The sequence below is a fragment of the Furipterus horrens genome, unplaced genomic scaffold (assembly GCF_987537825.1).
Source record: "Furipterus horrens unplaced genomic scaffold, mFurHor1.1.pri manual_scaffold_2, whole genome shotgun sequence".
In the NCBI taxonomy this organism is placed as follows: Eukaryota; Metazoa; Chordata; class Mammalia; order Chiroptera; family Furipteridae; genus Furipterus; species Furipterus horrens.
This window is the reverse complement of record NW_028327172.1, coordinates 215070533-215092720: the sequence shown is the minus strand read 5'-3', so window position 1 is coordinate 215092720 and position 22188 is coordinate 215070533. Positions and strand designations below refer to the sequence as shown.

At 60.3% G+C, this 22188-nt stretch overlaps 1 protein-coding gene across 1 annotated transcript in view; it reads left to right on the top strand.

The window, feature by feature from the left end:
• Nucleotides 1–6223: 6223 nt before the first annotated feature.
• Nucleotides 6224–22188, top strand: part of CUNH4orf50 (chromosome unknown C4orf50 homolog) — a 42011-nt gene continuing 26046 nt past the window's right edge. Inside the window, exons 1-5 of the mRNA XM_090267402.1 lie at nucleotides 6224–6611; nucleotides 10223–10361; nucleotides 13516–14109; nucleotides 21560–21657; nucleotides 22042–22141. Coding sequence (XP_090123528.1) covers nucleotides 6322–6611; nucleotides 10223–10361; nucleotides 13516–14109; nucleotides 21560–21657; nucleotides 22042–22141 — 1221 coding nt within the window. The 5' untranslated portion in view covers nucleotides 6224–6321. The remainder of the gene's footprint in view (nucleotides 6612–10222; nucleotides 10362–13515; nucleotides 14110–21559; nucleotides 21658–22041; nucleotides 22142–22188) is intronic.

Here is a 22188-nt window from a genome sequence, read left to right as displayed (position 1 = left end):
GAAAGGTGCTGCCGAGGCTGCATGCAGAGCGGACAGACTCCTGGTTAGGCCTGCAGCACATTCAGAGATGCGTGTGTGTCCCCATCATGTCCCCGTGGGCACAACTGGCCACCGTTGTCAGGGATCAGGGGCCCTTTCCCTGCCACACCCTGGGGGGGGGGGGCTTGGCAGGCCTCAGTTTCCCCATGTGGAGACTGAAGAGCAAGGTGGTTCCTTAGGCCCCATCTAGCTGTCACGGTCAGGGGTTGCAAATCTTGTTTCGGCATCGGCTGTCTGCCTGGATTTTAAGTTTTTCAGTAAATATTATTGGGGAGCTATTACCTTCTTTTGGAGAAAATATAAAAAGCCCACAAGAGTTATTTTTAAAAGCCACAGATGATGTTGAGACATGTGTTACCTAATGAGCAGCAATTCCTTCTGGACAAAACAAGTCATGAATAAGTTAATTAAAAAAAAACAAAAAACAAACAAACAAAAAAAACCACTACTCTCAAACTGAGCTGTGTAATTTTTCTTTCCTTTAAGGCCACAGTGTTTTCCTGCTCTTTTTTTCTTTTTAAAGAACAAGTTTACAACAGTGACGCTCTTGGGAGAGGGGGCCCTGGCAGGGTTGGATAGGGGCAGGTGGGTGTGGGGACCCGTGACCCTTTGGTGGGGCCACCAACCCCGACCAACAGGGTCCTTCTGTTCCCCGAACTGCCCGGCCCTGGCCCTGCAGGAAGCCACGTTCCACCACCTCCAAGTGCTGGTCCCCGGGGTAAACCTCCCCCTCCTGAACCCGGGCGTTTGGGCTTCCCCCACGACCCTGTGGGTAGCTTTCCCCCGTGACGTCAGCCCCTGAACCGCACTTACATCCTGTCCTCCCTGCAAACCTAACGCCCGTGTCGAAGTTCTTATAAAATGCTGCCACTGAATTCCATACTACATAGCTTACATCTTTTTTTCTTTTCTTTCCTTTTCTGCCTCATTTTCTTTTGGTCTTATTTTATAGTTTTTGTTCCTGTTTTTGTTTTTCTCACTAGCATTCATTCTGTGGCCTTGATGACGCCCATGAGCCAAGAACTCGGGTTGGTATCCTTTCCTTTTCGGATAAAAATGATAACGTTTTAAAAAGCAGATGCCTCCTGACGTGGACTGTGACATTCCCGGGGAGCGAGGTGCCGGGGAAGGCTCGGGCGCTGTGGCCGGGGCATCCCGGGGTCCCTGGAGAGTTTCAGTCCTGGGTGGGTGGGGGGGGGCAGGATGCGAGAGCACATTGTGAAGAAGACCCACCAGTGCCACCTGTTGACACCTGTTTCATCTTGAAAAAAGGTTCTTTCCATTTCGGCTCTAGTTCTGCTGTGCTCTATTGGCTGTGCACCACCAAATTGCCGGGGGGTCCGTAGCGGAGTGCGCTTCGGGGTCAGGGGTCTGCAGGAGCAGCAGGCTGACGGGCGAGTCTGTGACCCACATACGGGGAGGCCCAGGAAGCCCCTCCCCCCTGTGCCTGACTGGGCTCAGGGACCCACAGGTGGGAGCCACCAGGCAGCTGCTCTGACCCCTGGGCCCTGCGTGTCTCACCCTGAGCTCACCTTTGTCATCAGGCCCCTCCCCGTTCTCCCCATGCTGAGCCCCTGCCTTGGGGCTGGGGGCCAGGAGGGCTCCTAGAGTCTAGAATTCTGCCCCTGCCTCCAGCCCAGAACGAGGGCCGCGTGAGCTCTGGGGGCGCGTGAATTGCCCATGGCTGCCAGGAGCCCCGGGCTGAGCCCTGATGCTGTGTCCCTGCCAGACGTCCTCGTGGGTGCCCTCAGCTTGGCCCCTGCGCTGAAGGGCTCTGCCTGGGAGCTTCTGTGCCCCGTGCCTGGGTTGGCGCTTGGGCTGTGGCTGGTGTTGGTTCAGTGCTTGAGCGGGGAGCCAAGGGGCGGCCCCAGGTCTCCTCAGATGGGGGAGGGGAGGCCATGGGGGTGGGGTGGCAGGTGGAGGACAGGCTCTCCGAGTCCTGGGGTGTCAGGGGAGGCCCCTCAGTGGGCTCAGCTGGCAAGTTCAGCACAGCAGTTGGGGCGGTGGGGGTGGGGGTACCTAAGCCAGGGGCTTCTCCAGCCGTTTAAACCCTTGGTTCTTGATCATAGCAAATTACTTTTTTATTCCACAGGACAGAGAAAGAGTTTATGGAAGAAACTGAGTTCCTATGGCAACCCCAACCCCACTCAAACCAAAATTCAACAGCAAAACAAGCTATTCCAAGCCCAGAGACAGAAACCAGAACTCACATGCGTTTGACGGCAGCGTGGAGGGGAGGCCTTTTGGACTGACGGCTGGTCCTGGCCGGGCCGAGCCGCAGGCGCTCTGCAGGGACAACGGGTTTTGTCAAGCTCGGGGCCACATCTGAGTCCCCAGCCCGGGGCCTGCCAGAGCCCGGTGGCAGAGACCTGAACAGCAGGAAACTAAGTGCAGTTAGCAGTAACTGAGCAAAGGGACAGTGTCTGGGGACAGGCCCGCGTCCCTGCACCGTATGCCTCCCCTGGCCGCGGCGTGCGTGCCCATGGGACACAGACCGTGTATATAGGTCTCCGTGAACTGTGCCCTATGCATCCAGATTCTGCCAACCAGAGTGACGTGCAAGTGTCCTGTGACCTGAACCCAAAGTCAATCCCCAGTTGCAAAACCGTCCAGATCAGTGAGCAGCCGGATTCAGCAGCTGATGGCAGCCGGGGGTGGGTGGAATGGGGGGCTGGAGCCTCGCCCACAGCGGAGGGCAGACCCCAAGGAACTCACACGTCCAAGGGGGAGAGCCACGGGTTCCGTCACTGTCATGGGTGTGACATGGAGAGAGTCCCAGAGCATGGCAGTGCCTGGGCCCTGTGGAGGGAGGCCTGAGGGGCGGACATGGCCCCCCGACCACACTGGGGCTGTCTGGCACCTCGGTTACCATTTGTAAGAGGCTGCCAAGGAAGAGATGCTAGGATTCAGAGTGACCCCTGAAGGGTCTGTGAGGGTGAGGCTCCTCCCCCAGTGGCCTGGGACGAGGTCCCTCTCTGAGAGCCTCATGCAGAAGGCGGCCCCTCCCTGATCTCGGGAGACCAGCCCCTGAATCGAGCCTCCCAGGAGGAAGGACCGGCTGGGGCAGCCGTGGAGGACTGGGCACCAGCTGTGAGAGTCGAGTCCAGGAGGGCATCCCGGAGGAGAGGAGTTACTTTCGGATGTTGTCGCTGTTGTTCTCCTGGGGTGGGGGTGGGGTGGGAGGGGAGCGTTTCCTGGAGAAGGTGCCCGCTCACAGTCTGTCGCCTCCCACAGCTTTGGAAGGAAAACTTGGAATCAGAATAGATCGGTGAACGAGAAGGCAGCGAGGGGAAAGAACAGTGCGGCCGTGTCTGTTGGCAGAAGCAGCGGAAGGCAAGGATGGGCGGATCCCAAGGGCAGGAGCCACCGCTCTGCGCCCGAGGGGCTGTGCGCGCAGCCCTGTAGCGCTGGTGGCAAGGGCCTTTGAAGAAAACTAAAGTGACCGAAGCGCAGGCCCCGGAAGGGACCAGCGGGGGCAGGGACCCCACAGAAGAGCTGGAAGTTCTCAGAAGGGCAAACGCAAGGGCAGTGAAGGGCATGCCAACCAGCACAGAAGGGGCATCCGGTCAGATGCAGAGGGACGTCCACACCAAACCAAAGGATCGGGGGCCCAATGCAGCCGCACCGGGACAGCTGAGAAGTGACCGTTCTCCCTTGAAACCTAAACCCAAAGCGCCCGCTCCACCAGCCCCCAGGACTTACCAACATTTAGTGACCAAACGGGAACGGACTGGTGGCTTTGCCTGAAAAAGCAGGCACCTGAGCAGCACCCCAGGTGGCAGCGGCGTGGGCGTGGGCGCCAGGCAGCGCGGGAAGCCGGCCTCCTTCCCCGGGGCCGAGGATGCGCAGAGAGACGCCGCTTCGCTGACCCAGCAGGCAGGCGTCCGGGCGGTGCGCTCCAGTCTCTGGGAGGCGGATCCTCTGGTGCTAAGGGTGCAGCCTCTCGCGCTGCCGGAGGGTGCGGGAGTGTGGCCCGCAGGCCCTCCGGTGTCCACCCTTCCATCTGCTCGCCCTCACGGTCACACAGCAGGGCTGGAATGGCGTGGACTTTGAAGTCACCCACCTGGGTCTGCTCCCAGCCCTGGCGCCTCCCTGCAGAGGACGCTGGCAAAGCACCTGCCGCCCTGAGTCTTCAGCTGGGGGGGCGTGGTGGGGGTGAGTTCCCACGCAGCGCCTCACAAGAGGGCTTCTTTGGGCAGATGCGCGGGTCTCCGGAGCCCTGGCAGGAGACGCAGCAGGGGCGCCCGCTGCTCCCTCGGTGGGAGGCGTCCTCGGAGGAGACCGCACCACCCACGGGGACCAGGAGGTGTCCTCTGAGACAGCTCCGGTGTGAGCGAATGAGGCTCCCACAGGCAGGTACGGGAGCTGCCCTGGCTTAGAAGACCGAAGTCCCCAACAGGAGCCAGCATTTCTTGTGACAGCCCCAGACGTCGCCTCCAAGGTCCCCTGCCAGGGGCAGGCCCGGTTCCAAGAGCTTCTCAGGGAAGCTCAGCGCCCTGGCAGCCACAGCCCGCCGCGCCCAGGTGAGGTGCACCCCTCAGGGCTCTTGGGGTGGCTGCCTAGTAACGGATCCGATGGCCCACACGTGTGTGTGTGTGTGTGTGTGGCTTCCAGGGGAGCAGAGCTGCAAGGTCAGCTGGACCCCAGGTCACTTTCTCATGCAGGCCTGAGAGGGGCTGGGCCACCCTTCCCCCCACCGCCTCCCTCCAGACCTGCTGGGGTGCTGAGAGTGGGGCCCTGCTGGCCCCTGGCCACAGTCAGCCACGGGCGCGTCTTACACGCGGGGGGCGGTTTCTGCCCCCTCACACCCGGCTCCTCTGCGGACCAGCGCAGCCAGCGGGGAGCTGGGCGGGGAAGGCCAGGGTCGGGTGTCCCGCCGCGGGGGGGACTGCGGTCACCTGGGGGAGTTGGGCACTGTGCCTTACTGTGGGCGCGCTCTTCCCTCCGCTCCCAAGAACTGTGGGACCTGTAGGAACCCCGCCTGCTTGCTTTTGTCTCCTTCCTCACGTTTGACCAGAGCCTGCTAGAGGCTGGCCAAAGAGGGTGGGGGGTCCCAGCCGACTGGGGTCCTCGTCCTGCAGGTCATCTAAGACTGGGGGGGGACCTCCACAGACCCCAAACTATGCGCCCCCATTCCAGCTCTGTAGCAGGCTGCAGCTGCGACCGCTCCCTCCTTCCTCCGTCCAGCACCTCTCTGGGGCTGTTACATTTTGAATGGGGACTCCAGGGGCCCTGCTCTGGGCAACTGTCCTTCCTGTGACCACCCTCAGCCTCCCTCGGGTGCAGGGCCCCGCCCTTACCCCCCGCTCTCTGGCAGTGCTTCCCGGCCATGCTCCCCCTTCTCACCAGGTCCCGCCCCGAGAAACCCGGGACTGACAATCCAGGGCCAGCCACATCTCTTCCCATCTCCCGCAGATCCAGAGGGCTCCTTCCCGTGAGCCTCAAAGTCTCAGTGACACCCAAACAGAGCCTGAAGGTGCTTCTCCAGGGCTGAGGCTCTGGGGCTTCCGCCTTTCACCTGTCCGGAGGGTTGGGGTGGGGGATGGGCCTCCCGCAGGCGGCTCCCCTAAGAAAGAGCCAGGACACCTGCTCCCTGCTCCGGGCTTGCTCTCTGCTCTGCAGCCAGCTGTCAGTCACGGCCCCTGCTCCAGAAAGGCCCCAGGACGGTTTGCCTCTCAGGTTTCAGAGTCTGATTCGGATTTGAACCCTGACTCTGCCCCTTCCCATCTGGGGGTTGGGACAAGCCCCCCCCGCCCACTCCCAGAGCCTCAGTTCCATCATCTGTAAAATGGGTACGATAAGGCCACTTCCCAGGGTTCCCAGGGGGTGGGACTCAGTCGGGTGGGCCGCCCAGCGAAGGGCAGTTCCTTGGTGAGTGTCTGCTGCACTTAAAGCTGGCATAGACCTCACTCGTCATTGGTGTCAACTTGTGTGTCGCTGCTGAGACCCCGTGACATTCTGAAGGTCCTGCTTGGACTCCTTTTTACTTCCCTGGACACATTATTAAGCCCTCAATTCCAAGTGATTTCTCACCGACATTTTCTTGCTTTGGGTGAGTGCTGGCATGCTGGCTGGTAACCCAAGAGGCGCTCATTCATCTTGCATGACGTTTGTGCGGATGAAACCCAAGTCCCCCACTCATGAATAATCCACCTGTTCTTGCCCTCCCCCAAGGACATTTTCCTGCAAATCTGAAGGCACTGCACCCACCGTGAAATCGCCAGAGTCAGTGCTGCAAATTCACGGAACCGTGTTAAGTCCTGACCCGTGAACTATGTCGGGATGGAGCCCACAGCGATAGGACGTTCTGAGAAAATGTTCAGCTACGTAGTCAGAGCCCCCAGCAGCGACGGGTTCGATGTGATGAACGTGGATGTGAAGATCGATACGTCCTGGATCTTCCAGGACGCAGAAGACAGTGGTGAGGAGCAGGGGTGCCTTCAGGAAGAAGCGGCCGGGGAGAGCCCAGGCGTGGACACCGGGGTGCTCAGGAAGCAGCTGGAATCCTCCGAGCAGAAGCTGTTGGCAGCTGTGGACAAATACGTGAGGTCGGAGTCAGGGCTCCGGAGCAGGTAAGCCGGCTGCGTGGACCTCTTTGTGTATTTCGTGAGTCCTGGGCCGTCAGGACTGTGTTAGGAGGGGGTGTTGACTCGCGTCTGTGGCCAAGGACGCAGGCTCACTGTGTCACATAACCTGCCTGCCGCTTCCCTGGTTCTCGGTTCCTTCTCTCTGTGTCCCAGGGGCTGAGTCTGCAGGCAGGTCTCCTAGGCTCGCTGGCCTCCCGCTGGGCCCGGCCGAGGGGACATTGAAGGGAGGAGGAAGGGAGAAGGCGGGGCTCTTCCTTCTCTTCTGCTCCGGGTGACATTTCTGACTGTGGATACATCTCGGCCATGTTCCTGGCCTCTTCTGTGGCCCTGCTCCTGCTCGTGGCCTGGCCTCTGTGTGTCCCTCCAGCCCCAGGGACAGAGTGGCTCTGGGCCACGTCTAGTCTGTGGCTGCCCGTCGCCTCTCTCTGGCCTTTCAGCTCATCCAGCACCTTTGCCGCAGATTCTTGGTGCTTGTTTCTCGCTGCTGAATCTGAATTCCGGGTGTGAGCTGTTTTACTGGTGGAACCAAGGAGGCCCAGAGCTGGGCCATTTGAACCCAGGTCTTTCTCCAAAGCCCACGGCCTCTCTCGGTCACTTGTTGGTACGGGGCCAGCAGAATGAGCTGGAGCTTTGCTATCAGGCGAAGGAGAAACCCAGCATGGAAATGCAGTGTGGTTATGGCTGGGGTCGCAGCCGACAGGTTTACGAATGTCCCAGCGGCCACTATCTTGGGTTTGTCTGGGACCTTGCCATTTTCTCGTGTCTCCCTTCATTTTAATAAAGGCAAGTCATTAAATGTCTATTTCCATGTCCTTTGCTTTTTTCCTCCTTTTCACATGAAGAAATCCACGTATCAGAAAAGTTATTTTGTTGCTCTGTGTGTCACTGCCTGTGATTGTCCGTCCATCCATCCAGCCTTCCGTCCCTCCATCCATCCGCTCACCCACCCGATGACCCGCACTCGCTCCCCAGGAATCCCGTGCTCAGTTGGATCTGTTTCCTGTGATGGTCACACCCGAGTTTCACAGACTGAGCTGCTCGAACAACAGACGGTTACTTTCTCCCAGTCCTGGAGGCTGGACGTGCAAGATCAAGGTGTGGGCAGGGTTGCTTCCTTCCGAGGCCCCTCTCCTTGGTTGGTGGATGGCCGTCTTCTCCCTGTGTCTTCACATGGCTGTCCCTGTGTGTGTGTCTGCATCCCAGGCTCCTCTTCTTATAAGGACACCTGTCAGCTTAGATGAGGGCCCACCCTGTGACCACATTGTAACCTTGTTAATGATCCCATCTCCCATACAGCCATATTCCGGGGCACTGGGGTTAGGACTTCAACACATGAATCTGGGGGAAATGGCCACCCCCTAACATGAGTCCTGGGGGCTGAGAGCTGGGGAAGGCAGGCCCCAGCCCTGGAGAGAGGAGGTGTGCGGCCCTTACCTGGCTGTGCATTCAGATCTTCCACCAGAGAGACTGGCAGTGAAAACCGGAAGGTCCATGGCCTGGGGCAGATGCGTGGGAAACCCCAGCCACAGGAAACCCCTCCATGTTAGGGGGAGACAGAGCCTGGGGGCACCACGCGTGGTGGAGAGGAGCGGCCTCTGGCTGAGGCCTCCTGGACACGCCTGTGGGGACATGTGGGCCCTGTCCTCCGCTCTCCGGAGGCCATGGGGGAGCTGGGACTTGAACCCAGGCAGCCTGCCCTGAATGGCAGCCATGAGGGGCAGATTCACCCCACCCCCGGAGGGCGCCCCCGACCCCCAGCCCCAGAGCACTCCTTACGGCCCTGCATATTAATATTTCACACCCGTCGTTCACCAGCGAAGGGCTGCACCTCAGTGTCTCGTGCGTGTGTGAGTGTATTAGCGTCCTGTGGCTGACAGCCAGATGCCCGCCGCCTTGGCGGCCTGAACAGCAGGCAGAACCTTTAGCCATCTCCCCGGCCCGCGTCAGGCGTGGGCGGGCTGAGCTCTCCAGGGCTGCCGGGAGTCTGTCCACCGGCCGTCTGCAGTGCCAGCAGCCTAGCGCCGCACATGGCCTTCACCTCCTGCGTCAGGTCCGTCTGCCTCCTTCCTTGAGGACAGTGTGCCTGCAGTTCGGGCCCACCCGGGTGGTCTAGGACAATGTCAAGTCACCCCTACCGTGGTCTCTTTTGCATAAGAAGGTAACACTCACGGGTCCCAGTGGGTGGGCCGTGGTTCTGCCCACCGCGGAGAGACTCATGCCTTTCTGCTTGGCTTACGGGTAGGGATAATGTCAGAATCATACCCTGTCTCATACTTAATGTTTCAGGTTGGTCTCAGGAACTAAAGAGAGGCTTTCCTTGCCCCATTACAGTATCGCCCCTTTTATAAACGACCAGGGGCCCTCAGCCTGCCTCTGAGACCGATTGATCTGCGGCCACTCCTGCCGTTCGGTGTGGAAGGGACTCGATTCTACTCCACACCCACTCCTGCCGCTTTCGAGGCCCTCCCCGGGGCTCGGAGGAGACTCTTGGCCTTATTATTAATAACGAGTCATTTTATTTAATCTTTACAACCCCCTTCTGAGCAGAGTGCAATCCCCTCTATTTTTCACAGATAAAGATACTGAGGGTCATAGTGGTGAGTGAGCCCGGTTTTGGCTCTGTGGCTGGTAAGGGGCAGAGCCAGAAGGCAGAGCTAGGCCCGTGCCCAGGGAAGCCGAGCCTGTCCTGGGTGAGCAGCCGGCCGGGCGTGGACTGGGGAGAGGCGTGGCGGCGGCAGAGCTGGTCCCTGCGGGCCAGGAACGCACGCTTCATGCTTCCTGGTTTCCATTCTGGAGGTGAGATTGTCCCATTGAGAAGACTGGGAGGCTCGGTGACAGGCAAGGGTTGGAGGGTCTCCTCCCCCCACGAGACCGTAGCCAGGCTGGTGCTTTGGGCTGCGCACCGCCACGCCTCCCCTTTCTGCGTGGCTGCGGGCAGGGTGCTCCTGCAGTCTGCAGGGGGCATAGCCTCAGTCCTTCCCTGCGATGGTAAAAGGGCCTCCCGGTGGCCTGGCCCTCCTTCCTAGGCATGAGGTCATTTCCAACTTCTTACTTTTGTAAGTGATGCTCACAGGTTAGATAAATGGCAGGAGCTTTTTTTCTGAATTCCAGTCACTTCCTCAGAGGGGAGTTGAGGAAGGTGGCTCAAAGGGGGACACGGAAGAGCGAAGGGTTAAGAGTGTGAGCTTGGGACTCGGAGAGCCTGGGCTCCCTGAAGTTGTGTGACTTTGGGCAAGTTGCCTGGCCTCTCTGATCTTCAGTTTCCTCCTGGGCTGGCAATGGGAAGATTCGCTGAGACAATGCAGACGCTTGCTTCAGTCTCAGTCCTTCACTGGGGTCACCCAGACTCTGGGTTTCTGGCTTAGAGATGAGGATACTGTTCAGAGTTCTGATGCACCTGCCTTCTTACTCAGAAGAGGTCTTTGAAGTAATAGAGATCATTCTTAGAAAGCTATGTGTGAATAGTTCACAAAATGTGATTCTGTCAGAATATGGAATTGGACGAACAACACCAACCAGAAAGGTTGCCTGGCTGTGTGCAGGCTTCGGCGTGTGCACTGCGCCCCCACTAAGCGCCGCCCTGCCTCCCGCTGCAGAATCCAGGAGCTGGAGCTCTCGGAGCGGAGGCTGCTGTGGAAGGTGGACCAGCTGCGCGCCCGCGTGTGCCAGGAACGGAGCGCCTCTCTCCGGGCCCAGGAGCAGCTGGAGGTGCTGCAGGGGGAGCTTGCCAGCCAGGTGCGGTCCTGCCCTCCTTCCAGCTTCTGGTCCCAGCAGGGACACTTCTGGGTTTGGATGTAGCAGCAGCTGCAGCTGAGCAGATGCAGTGGGGGATGGGGCAGGGGGGTGGGGGTTCACATGGCTTCTCTGGTTCTCAGCCGCCCTGTCTGTAAAATGGGGCCCCCCTCCTGCCCTGCCGGCCTCACAAGGCTCCCGCTGGGACCCACTGGGTGGGTGGGGATGGCCTGCGGGGCTGGGCCGGGGAGCTCTGGGCGGAGGTTCATTTCTGCGGTCTGTGTGCCAGGAATCGGGGCAGCCAGCTCTGGCTGAGGACAGGGAGGTGACTGATGCAGGGTCACCACCTCGGGAGCTGGCGTGGAGGGGGACACCCAGCTGGGACACAAGGAACTCCAGACCGGACGCTGGTGTCACAAGGGTTGCGGGCACAGTATGTGTGTGTGGGGGCTGGGGGAGCGATGGAGAACCAGGCCGTGAAGGCGGGCCTCGCGGGAAGGGCGTGCGAGGTGTGGGTAGCCATCTGGGCAAAGGCACCCAGGCCTGGAGGACACACCAGGACCCGACGGGGCGCGGATAGGCAGAGGGAGTTGATGAGACGGGAGGGCTCCGGAGGGGCCGGACTGCCAGGGCCACTACGTGGACCAGATTCTGAAGGCAGCGGGGAGCAGGCCTTCGGGGACTTCAGCAGGAGAGGCTCCAGGGCAGGGTTTTGGGGACGTCATTCTAATGGCATGGGAGAGGGAGACAGGGGAGAGGGAGGACAAGTTTGTGCTGACGGAGAAAGGGGTGGGCTCTGGAGGCAGAGGCCTGGAGCCAAACCTGGGCTCTTCCGGGCACCAGCTGTGTGATCCAGGGCAAGTGGCTTAACCTCTCTGGGCCTCAGTTTCCTCCTCTGTGAAATGGGATTGATATAGTGTCAACACTCCCCGATCGTTCCATGCGTTAATACGTGCAACACACTCACAACAGCAGGCATTCGGATTCGCCTGGCCGCCTTGGTGATTATTACTGAGATATCCCCGGGGAGGGATGGTGCGGGTGGGCGCGTAGGACGTGGTTAGGAAGTACTGTAGAGGCAGAAGCGACAGGGCCAGGAGGACAGCTGTGGAAGCACCCAAAGAGCCCCGGGGCCGCCCCGCTTCAGCGGGCTGTGACTTGCTGGGCAGTGTGATGGCGGGCAAATTGCAGGGTGATGTCTGTCAGCGGGTTGTGAACTCAGTTCTGGGAACCACCACCCACATTTTACAAACAGAATCGACTAGGAAATACGAGAGGGCCTCACGTGTCCGAGCGAGAGCGTTTCTTGGCATTGCATGGGGGCGTGCGTGCGTACCGAGGGCCGTTCAGGGGTGTGCCTTGCAGTGGGAGGGGTCAGAGCGCTCCAAAGACCCCGCTTTAGCCATTAACCGAGCGAAGTGCAGAGTGGAAAGAGAAGGTGCTCCGTTAAGTTGAAATGAATCTGAGGTGCCAGGGAGACATGGAAGCAGCCTCTCCCCCTCGATATTGAACTTCGGGTGCAGAAAGTCGAGGTGAGTCCCCTCCTTGGCCTATAGCACGTCACCATCCGTGTCCCAAGGGGAGTTTTTAATATGAGATACAGCAGTGGGAGCGATTCCACCACCCAGACTCTCTGTGGCAAATACATCAGTTAGGTCGTATTTTTGAGCCGTGCCCCACGTACACGTAGGATTTCCACAGTGAACCAGAAGCAGCCCTGTAATTGTGAGGTGTTCACACTGTTGGGGGGGGGTCAGAGGGCCAGGGCGACAGCCAGGGAGACGGGCTGGGGCTCAGAGGTGCCAGGGACGGAGCTCTGCAGACACGAAGCCCCCTGCCCCACGCGTCTCTTTATTCTGCCCTCAGGAGATGTGCCTGCTCCTGGGAAGCACCTGTCAGGTGACCCATTCCAGGTGAGGTTTGGGAGTTCAGGGTCCCTCAGGGGCAACCCAGCCTGAACCTCTGACTCGCGTGCATTTTGGCGCAGGTTCGGTGGGAGCGCTGGCCCCAGCGTGCGCTGCCCTTTGTACCAGTAGCGGCCAAACCGACAGCGATTTTGCCCCATGGTCAGCCTTCCCAGGAAGCATGTACCTGCAGCACAGACGCCCCGTTTCCATAGTGACCTGTGCTCATTGTGGCAGAGAAAGGCAGACCTGTCCCAGGGAGGAGACCTGCGTACCACCCCACCCCCCCGCCCCCAGGACAGGGTTCACGCCATCAGGAGTTGTGTCCAGGTTTCTCTGCCCCGTGTTTCCCCAAACGAGCTGTCAGACAAAGCCTGTGGAGCTGCTCCCAGGTTCCCATTTTGGCGGTTGCTCTTTGCTCGTGGAGCGTGTCTGCCGCCAGCTCTCCTGCAGGGGCATCACGGGGCACGCGCTGTCGAGAGAGTTTACCGGGGAGGCAGGCCTGCCACGTGCTTGAACTTGGCGGGGACTCCCGTTTTCACAGCGGGGGTGGCAGCAGTGCAGTCCAGCCCACAGCTCATGGCAGGGGGGTAGGGGGTGGCAAGGTGTAAGAACAGGGTGATGTGCACTCCTGACCTTGAGTTAAGGCCTCGAATCAGCGCGTGGAGGCACGAATCCTGGCTGCGGTGACCTTTAGCCATGGGGTGTTACGGAAGTCGTTTCTGAGGGTCCCAAGGGGACAGTCACCGTACCTCAGTCCACAGGGGAGGGGGTGGGGGGTTTCCCCATAAGAAACACCTGCTGGGACACCAACCAGAGCCATCTGACCCCTGCTGGGCCAGCATTAACCCTTTAGGGGCTGGGGGATGGAGAGGCCCAAGGGGTCCTGGGTGGACGTGGGGACCCCCAGGGTGGTCTGGATGGTGGCTCTTTACCAGCTGGGGTGGAACCCCAGAGAGCCCTCCGGTGTGCACCAGTGGACGCCTGCCCTGCCCTGCACAGCTTCCCTCCAAGGCCTCGGGGGGCTCATGGGTGTGCAGGGTCCCTAGTAGGTGAGGTGAGGTCTTCGCCTCCTGTGCAAATTTTAAGGGCGTGCGGAAAAACTCAGTAATGGGGATAAATAATAGTTTGATGCAACATTTTAATGCAAAAATATTCCACGATGAACACAATACCGAGGTTTAGAATAAAGTGGGAGCTAAGGTGCGCCCCTGGGCTTGCTTCCTGACGCCCTCATCCACCGCCGACCGTAGGTTCTGGAGAAGGAGCGCGCGGCCCGGCGGCAGCGGTGGCGCCTGCGGCGGCTGCGGGAGCAGCTGCGGTACAAGGACGAGGCGCTGGGGCAGCAGACGGCGGCCCTGGAGCGCTGCCGGCGGACCCAGCGGCGCCAGCTGAGCCTCGCGCGCGAGCAGGAGCGGGTCCTGCGCGAGCAGGTGCAGCGGCTGGAGCGGGACGTGCGGCGCCTCTGTCGCGCCGCGGGTCTCCTGCTGGCCGAACTGGACGCTCCGATCCCTGGCAACCCCCGACCCCCAGGCCCTGCTGGGCCCCGGGGCGCCCGCGAGGAGGCCGCGGAGTGGTGCGCCCTGCAGGCGACGGCCGAGCGCAGTGAGAGCGAGCGGGAGGAGCCGGCGTGCGGCCAGCGGGAGCAGCGCGCCACGGAGCGCAGGCTCCGCGGGCAGCTGGAGGAGCTTCGTTGCTGCATCTATGAGCTGAAGCTGTCGGAGATCGGCCTGCAGAGCCAGGTGGAAGACCTCACGGAGCAAAACAGGAGACTTCGAGAGGAACTGGGAGCCCGGGCCCCGGGGGAGACAGTGTGCAGCGTGGCCCCTGCTGGTCACTGCAGCCTGGTAAGTGGCGGCACCCCAGGGCAAGAGTGATTGCTTTTCTTTCTTGTGCAGCCAGCTGGTTAAGTCACTGACCTCTCCATTCCCCAGCCTCTCTCTTCATCCGCCCATCCAACCCCACCAGCCTCGGATCTGTCTGTCCTTCATTCTGTCCAGTCACCTGCCCACCCATCTACCCAGCCAGTCCTACTCACCTGCCCACCCATTCATCCACCCGCCCACCCTCCCAGGGTCCACCCCTGCTCTGTCATCTCACTCACCTGCCACCTGCTTCCAGCCATGCGCCAGGCACTGACCACCCACCCTTTGTCCTTGGTGTCTGTTCTCTGCTGTCAGTCCGTCTGTCCCCGACATCGAGTGAGTGCCAGCCATGTGCCAGGGCCTGGCTAGATGGGCTCCGGGGTGGGCCATGTTATGCCATGCTCATGTGCTGTGACACCTTCTGTGATCACCTCCTCCCTGGGAAAGCACTCACACCCTTTCCACCCTGCCTCGTAGCACCACTGATGGGGCCGGTCCCCTGCACAGCCTGCTGTGGGCACCTCCCTTCCTCCTTCACGAGACTGTGAGCCCCCTGAGGGCAGGTCCAGGCCTGAGGGGCCGTGTAACCTCCGCCCCACGGCTGGCCCTGGAGCTTGCCAGGGCTGTGTGGCAGCAAGCACGCAGGGGTGGGACCTTCCGGTTGTCCTGTTCACTAGCTGTTGGCCTCGGGCAAGCTTCTGAAGCTCTGGGGGCGAGCACATGGGAAATTTGTTTATTCATTTGACTGATGGGACGGTAAAGACTCACCTGTAATATGCGCCTGCCCTGTGCTCAGCACCCTGCCGGGTGTTTCAAAGGTGTGATTCCATGTAATGCTCATGCCGCTGGGAGGCAGGTGTGCTTAGTGTCCGCATCATACCTGTGAGGAGGCTGAGGCCCAGCCGGGCAGCGCATGGACCCGTTGCCCCACAGCTGCGAGAGGTGGATGGGAATTCCACCCAGATATGGGGGCCCAGAGTGCTTTAGTTCTTGGGCTCTCACTGCCTCCCTGAAAAGAGAGCGAGTCCTACTCCCTCCAAGGGACCCAGGCCCCGGCTTTCCCCCACAGGGCTGGTGCGTTTAAGGAAAAATCAGTGCGCCAGCTCAGCTCAGGCATCGCTGCTCATTAAAGAAAGATGAGATGTAGCTTCAGACCTGGACCATCTATTTCACGTTGACGGGAACTTGAAACACCCTGCGTGTCTCAGCGCAGTGACGCGCGTCCTGCTTAGGTCGCTTTGATAGTGAGCTAACCTGGGGTCTGTTTTATGCTCCTCCTGTCCCCCTTCTGCCTGTCCTGTTCCTTCTCACTTCGTTTCGTTCATCGGCGACAAGGGAAACAGTGTACGTTTGCCATTGGCACCTTACTGTGATTTTGGAAAATAAATTGTGTACAGTTGGACATTGTCATTTAGAATTCTTTCTGCAATTTTCCTAAGCGTGAGACTTTAATTTAGCCAGCTGGCCAGCGTCCCGATTCTCCCGATCCACCTCCCCATTCGCTGCGGCTCACTCTGTCTTCTATCTAAGAGAAGGGGCGGAGACCCAAATATCTAAGCGACTCCCGCGGACGTTCTGGGCATTTTACATTCCCATTTAATCCTCAGAACAGCCCATGGGCCAGGTGGTCTCTATCCCACTGACCAGATGGAGGAACTGAGACCCGGGAGGTTAAGTGGCTTGGCCATGGGCACCCCGCCACCAAGTTTCAGGGCCAGCCGATGGCCAGGGGCCTGATCAGCGCCGCGACTCCAAGCTGCCGTCTCACCGCAAGATGCTGGGCCAGGGTTGCCCCTGGCGCGCGTGGGCAGCGTCAGTGGCCAGAGTCAGTGGTTGTGCACCATCAGCCCGAAAGCCCCGTGTCCAAGTGCATCTGTGACTTTCTCTACATTTCACAAATTGTCATTTAAAGGTCCCTTGCCCCGGGCTCATGCTCTCAAGGCATTGCTGGAGTCTGCCGTGCATAGTGAAAATCCTTTTGAAAATTCCCTCAGTGGCCCATAAAGTACGGCCCCCAGCCAGTCTGCCTCCAGCAGCCCCTGATCGGCTGAGGACAAGGGTGGGCAGCGGGCCCTTCTGTCTCAGGACCGTGGGATAGAAAATGAGATAGAAGATGCGAACCTTAAACACTGGAGCTGCGGCGGTGGGGTGAGCCGCATGCAGTGCGAGGGGCGGGGGACCCCCAGTGGCCGGGGCAGCAGCGATCCCAGCGCAGCTCTGCCTCCTAGCCGCGGCGGTACCTTTGGGCAGGTTACTGACCATCCTGGGACTGACACGGGGACCTGCCTCCCTGTCTGACGTGAGGGTGAAATGAGAGAGGTTCGGGGAGGCTCTTAGCCCTGGGCCTGGCACGTCATGAGTGGGCAGTGAGATTTAGTGTCTGTCACTGCCTTCGTCACCATCATCATCATCATACTCGCCCTCTCTCATCCAGGGCTCGTGTGGTTCAGGGGGAGGTTGGGTAGACTCACCCACGCTACTTACACGATAGTCCCCCCCGGCCACTTTGTCCTTTTGTTTGTCCCGAGGGCCGACTCTTCACTGGAGAAGGTTAAATGTGACTGACCTGTCTCCACTCATTGGCAGGATCTGCAGGTGGGAGCCCGGGCTGGCAGCCTGGGGTGGACGGGGCCTGTGGTCACCAGCTGCCCCATCACATGGCCTCAGAGGGCTGCAGTGGCCTTCTGGGAAGGGCTGTCCCCCCGGTGTGGTCCTCCCGGCCTGGTCACCAGGTCAGCCTGCAGGGGCAGGGGAGGTGGGCGAGGCCCGATGCTCCAGTGGGACTTCATCTCAATGTACGCCTGCACGGGCCCTGCTTCCCCATGAGGTCACAGTCACAGGTACTGGGGGGTGGGGGGAGTTAGCATTTCAACATCCTTTAAGGATACACAGTTCAGCCGGCAATGCCCAGTTACAGGGCAGGTGAGGGCTGTGGTCCCGCCTCCTCTGCCTTCCGGGCTCCCTTCCCTTCTCACAGCCCCGAGGGCGAATTGTCATTGTCACCAGCAGAGCCTGGGGCAGATGCTGGGTGAGCCGCTGGGGAGGCCACGGTGCCGCAGGCTGCCACAGTAGTCACCCCTGACTGACGGGGGTAAGAGGTTGTCATGGCAACAAGCCAGCGCGTTGAAAACACCTCTGGACCCGCGCCACCTTTTCGTGGTTGTGCAAACACAAGGGGGGGCCCCCCGCTGCTGTCCCATGTTCCTGTCCCCCTCTACGCTTTTCCCCTGACGGGCAGGTAGGGCCCCCCCCCGCCCCGCCCCCGAGTGGTTTTCAGCAAGTGTACACTGGGCACCTGCCATGTCCCAGGCACAGTGCCGAGCGCTGTGGCCGCGAGGTGACCCTGTTCTTCCAGACGCACGTGCAGACAATGGCACTCGGGCCTCCGCCTGCTGCAACAGGGGCTGGCCCAGAGGCTGTGGCCTGGCCCCGAGCGTAACAGGAAGACTCGCACCAGGAGAGCAAAAGTCACAGTCTTGGAAATGTCAGTGTCGGTGGCATCTGGAAGGCAGGGCGCTCCGCCAGCTTGTCTTCCCGGCAGCGTGAGGCGAGCGACCTCTGGTGGCAGTTAGAGGAATCGCTTCGTTGTTTAGCGAGTCCAGGCAGCCAGCCTCTCCTTGTCACTCACTGCCTGCGGCTTCCGATAGTGTCAGAAAATAAAACAGACAAAAGCTACCAACGCGGAACTAATATAAAAGGCCAGATGACGCGGCCCGTGGTCGTACACAGAAAGGTCACTTCCAGTTCCATTGGTTATGATTCAAATCAGCAAATGCTCAAGACTGCATCTTACTCTGTACATGTCTCAGATAGTAAAAGTCCCTCAGCACTTGTCACGGTTGGCAAAAATTTGCAACAGCCTAAACGTTCCATCGGGGGACCCAATTTGGTAAATGAAGGCTTGTTTCGACAGCCATAAAACCCCGCACTGCAGGAGAACCCGTGAGGAACTAACCTTTCAAAATCATCCAGGGGAAAAGCATAGAGCGAAAACCGACGTTTTGTGGGAACAGACTTTTGGAAGAGCTTAAATGGCTATGCACAGAAAAAAGCCCAGAGGGATGTAGTCTAGCACGTGGAGAGCGTTCGTGTCTGGATAGGACTGCATTTCTTGTTTTCCTTTAGCTCATCTTTCAAAAGAATCACACATGAAAGCTAAAACCAAGCAAAGTTATAGGCAAATGCTCCTGGGAGTGCTGAAAAGCAGGAAGAACGGACAGGGCAGAGCAGAGAGGTGTGCGAAGAGGGAGGGAAAGCATAGATCAAGTTCAGAGCCCAGGCTCCAGTCCTGCTCTCCCACTGTGTGTGCTGTGTGACCTTGGACAAGTCATACTCCCTCTCTCAGTGGCATCATTTTCTAGGCTGCCCCCACTGGGCGGCACCTCCGGGGGGGCAGGGGTCTGTGTGCATTCTCTCTGGGGACGGGTCCCCGGCCCTACAGCAGGGCCTGCCACGTGGCAGTGGCCCAGTAAGTATTTGTTAAGCTGAACTGAGGTCAATTGGTTGTCGGAATAAAACCCAAGTAGTAATAAACAGCAGAACAACGGTGGTCTGGATGTCGCCCGCCCGCCTCTCCTTTTCGGTCTGTTCTTTCTCCTTCCTTTCCCCTCCTCTCTCTGGCCACTCGCTGTGAATTCCTGTCTCTCCCTTTCTCCATCCTGTGCCCTCTGTCTGTTTTCTTCCTCATTCACTCTCTTTTCTGCCTTCTCTCTCTCTCCTTCATTTCCTCTTCTTCACCTCGTTCCGATGGTGATTTTAAGCTGCTGACAAAAATGAGCATTTCTGATCAAGTGGGAACCAAGGGTAAGACGAGGGGCCATCCATGGGGCTGTGAGCAGGGAGACGCCATGGCCGGTCGTCCGGCCGGCTGGATGCAGAGCAGAATGCGGGTGCCCAGGCCCCTCTGGTTTCGGCTGGTCTGGGCTGAGTTTGGTGCCTGTTAAAGCTTCTGGGCGATTCTAAGGTGCAACCAGGGTGGAGCTCGCCAGTCTGTGAGGAGAGCTGGCATGGCCGAAGGCTCTCACACACCCACACTGGGCAACCTTTTCTGTTGTTCAGCTAAGCTGGGTGGGGGCGGTTTCTTCTTCAGTGCCGCCGGAAGCGTGGACGAATCTGTGTCCATTTTGGTGGGATTTCTGGGAGGCTGAGTATGTGCAAGGGAGGGGCTGAGATTGAGGTGTGTGTGGGGGCTTTGCCCAGCAAGCAGCAGGTGATGAATACCCTTCCCCTGGGAGGACGTGCTGGCCAGGCGGGAGGAACAGCATATGCGGGTGTGCAGAGGCAGGCCTGAGCCAGGGCCAGGTGGAGTGGGGGGCTGGGGGAGGGAAGGGGCCGGGGCCAGGGGAAGGAGTACCAGGTCAGCCCGCGGCAGCCACGGCGGCCTCCGTGCCTGATCCCAGCGTTGGGACTGGCCCAAGGGCGGCCTCAGTGCCTTGCAGAGGGTCCCCTGGCAGCTCCGAGCAGGAGGCCCAGCTGCCAGCTGAGGCAGGGGTCTGTTGGGAGCAGGTGAGGACCTGGGGGGACAGGTGGGGAGGGGGATGGGACATGACCTGTTCACTTCTGTTCCCCCTCGTCTGGAACAGCACCTAACACACAGTAGGAACTTAGTAAATGTTTGCCCGTAAGTGCACTAGCAAGTCTGAAACGTTTGCCTTTCTGCGGGTTCTGTCTGCTCATCCAGCTAGCACACGTTTGTGAAGTGCCTACTGTGTGCTAGGCTAAGGGCAGGGCACGGACCAAAGGGAGCCGAGCTCCCGTCCTGCAGGACCTCGAGGTCCGGGGGGCAGCGGGCAGCAGACAGCAGACAGCACAGGGCGGGACTAGTTAGAAGTGGCCTGGGCAGGGCCCGTGGGCGGGGGGTGGCACTGGGATTTTCTGCGGCCCCAGCGCCCCTGCAGGAGCGCAGTGAAGGCGCTGTCTCCAGTAACGCCCTGCAGGGAAGGTGTGTCGCCTTGGGGAGAGGCTGAGGGGAGGGGGCGCCACCCGAGGACATTTGCCACAGCATTTGGAACTTCTCGACAGTCGAAGGACAGGCGGTCACCTCCACTGGTGGGACACAGCGGGCACGGGAAGGCCCAGAGGCCTGGTGGCCGGATGGACGAGCTCCTTGCTGTCTGTGGAACGGAGCCTGGGCACCAGTGGGAGGCAGCGTGGCCCGTGGGGCCAGGAGCACGGGGCAGGGCTTTCCGGCAGGGTGTGGGTCCTCTGCTCCCCAAGCCTCGGTGTCCTCTGGGTTCCCTTCGGGCGGCGTTGGGAGGGACCCACAGGGACAGGCTGGAATGGACCCTTCGGCCCCGGACGCTCAGTGCTCTCGTTCTTGTGTCTTCCCAAAGGATGCCCTGGGCCGCGTTCAGGAGGGGCAGCTGCTCCGGGAGCAGAAGTGGGACGCTTGCAGACGCCCAGGCCGGCAGACCTCTCCCCACCCCGGCAGTGCCCTGGGACCAGGGGCCTCAGCAGGTACATGGGAGCCACGGGGCGTGGGGCCTGGGGCATCTGCGAGGACACTGCTAGCTCACTTACAATGTCCTGACGTGCGGGGGGCGGTTGTCCCTACTCTGCAGACAGGAAGCCGAGGCTCAGAGAGCTGGTGTCACCAGTTCAGGGCCACACGGCCGGCAGGGAGCGGATCAGAGCCTGCAATGCCCACGACATGCGGGCCAGCATGGGGCACGGGGGTTTCTCAGGCAGAGTGGCCCCCACAGGAGACCATACAATGTCCAGGAGCTATTCTCGGCCCGTCCCCACCCCAGTGAATGCTCAGGTGCCAGGTCTGGGAGCTGCTGGGGCCCAGAAGCCCCTTGTCCCTCACTTGTCCCTGATGGGAATCTATGTCTCTGATGACAGTCTCAGCCTCAGGTCCCAGGGGTCCAGCTGGGGTCTTCACCGCTCTGCAAAAGCTCCGCACTCAGAGGCCCCAAAGCCACCATATCCACCTGGGTGTCTGTGGTTTGCTCACGGTCCTCCAAGGCCAAGTGCAGTGTACGGATGAGGGGCCATTTATAGCCATTGGTGCTGCTCACTGCAAGGGTCTTTCCCTTCTGTCCCGTTCTGGGGAGTGGAGGTACAGCTTGTCCCTGGAGAAGGGGCCCAGGGCCTGTCTGGCCGTGAAGCCCAGGAGTGAGCTCCTGTGTCCACACACCGACCATGGGGCTGGGGGTGGGGTTGCAACCTGTGTGGTCCACGAGGAGCCTGGGGAGAGAGGTGTCATGGATTTTGTCACCTGCATGAGTTCTGTGGTCAGAGAAAGTGGCTTCCAGGCCCAGATCCAGTGCCCATGGGGACAGGTCTTTCTCCTCTCCAAGCCTTGGTTTCTTCACCCAGTGGGCAATGGGGGTCAGCAAGCAGTGCCTCCGGCCCTGACAGCAGCTGGCAGGGCCACTAGTGACAATCCTCGGGGGGTCTTTCTAACCTTCGGGGTCCTGTCTCTTCTCAGGCCAGCTCGCCGAGGGGCCCTGTGCTTGTGGCAGCATTGGGGCTGGACAAGGTCCCTCCGGACCCCCGGGAGACCTGGTGGGACCTGGCCATGCACAGGTAAGGCCGGAGGCTTTCCGTGTGCCCAGGGTGCCGGCGGGCTCTGACCGGGCCCTGCGTGAGCCCGCCATGTGAGAGGTGGGGGAGGGCACAAAGACACTCTGGGCGTAGCAGAACATTCTGGAAGTGGTTGAGAGGGAGATTTGAGGAGATGGAAGGGAAGGCCCTGAGACCTGGGGGGTGGGGGGCGTGGGCGGGAAGGGACGCCCAGCCTTGTGCCTGGGCCCAGCTGCCACCCGTCATGCTTCATCCGCGGAACTTCTGACCAGCTGTGAGGCAGGAACCCGTCTGGAGAGGAGGGTTCTGGGACTCCAAGAGCTGCTGTGGTCCCCAAGGCCACACAGCCCCGGGGCTGGTTCTGAGCTCTGTCTCTCTGGCCCACAGTCTGCCCGCCCTGTCCCCCGAGGGCCAGGAGCCCGGCTCCAACGGGCCCTGCCGGGCTTGCTCTGGGTCCCGGCCTTCTTCAGTCTCCCCTTCCCTGCAGGTGAAAGACAGAGACGCTTGAGCAGGGCTTAGGCCCCTAGGCCTGAC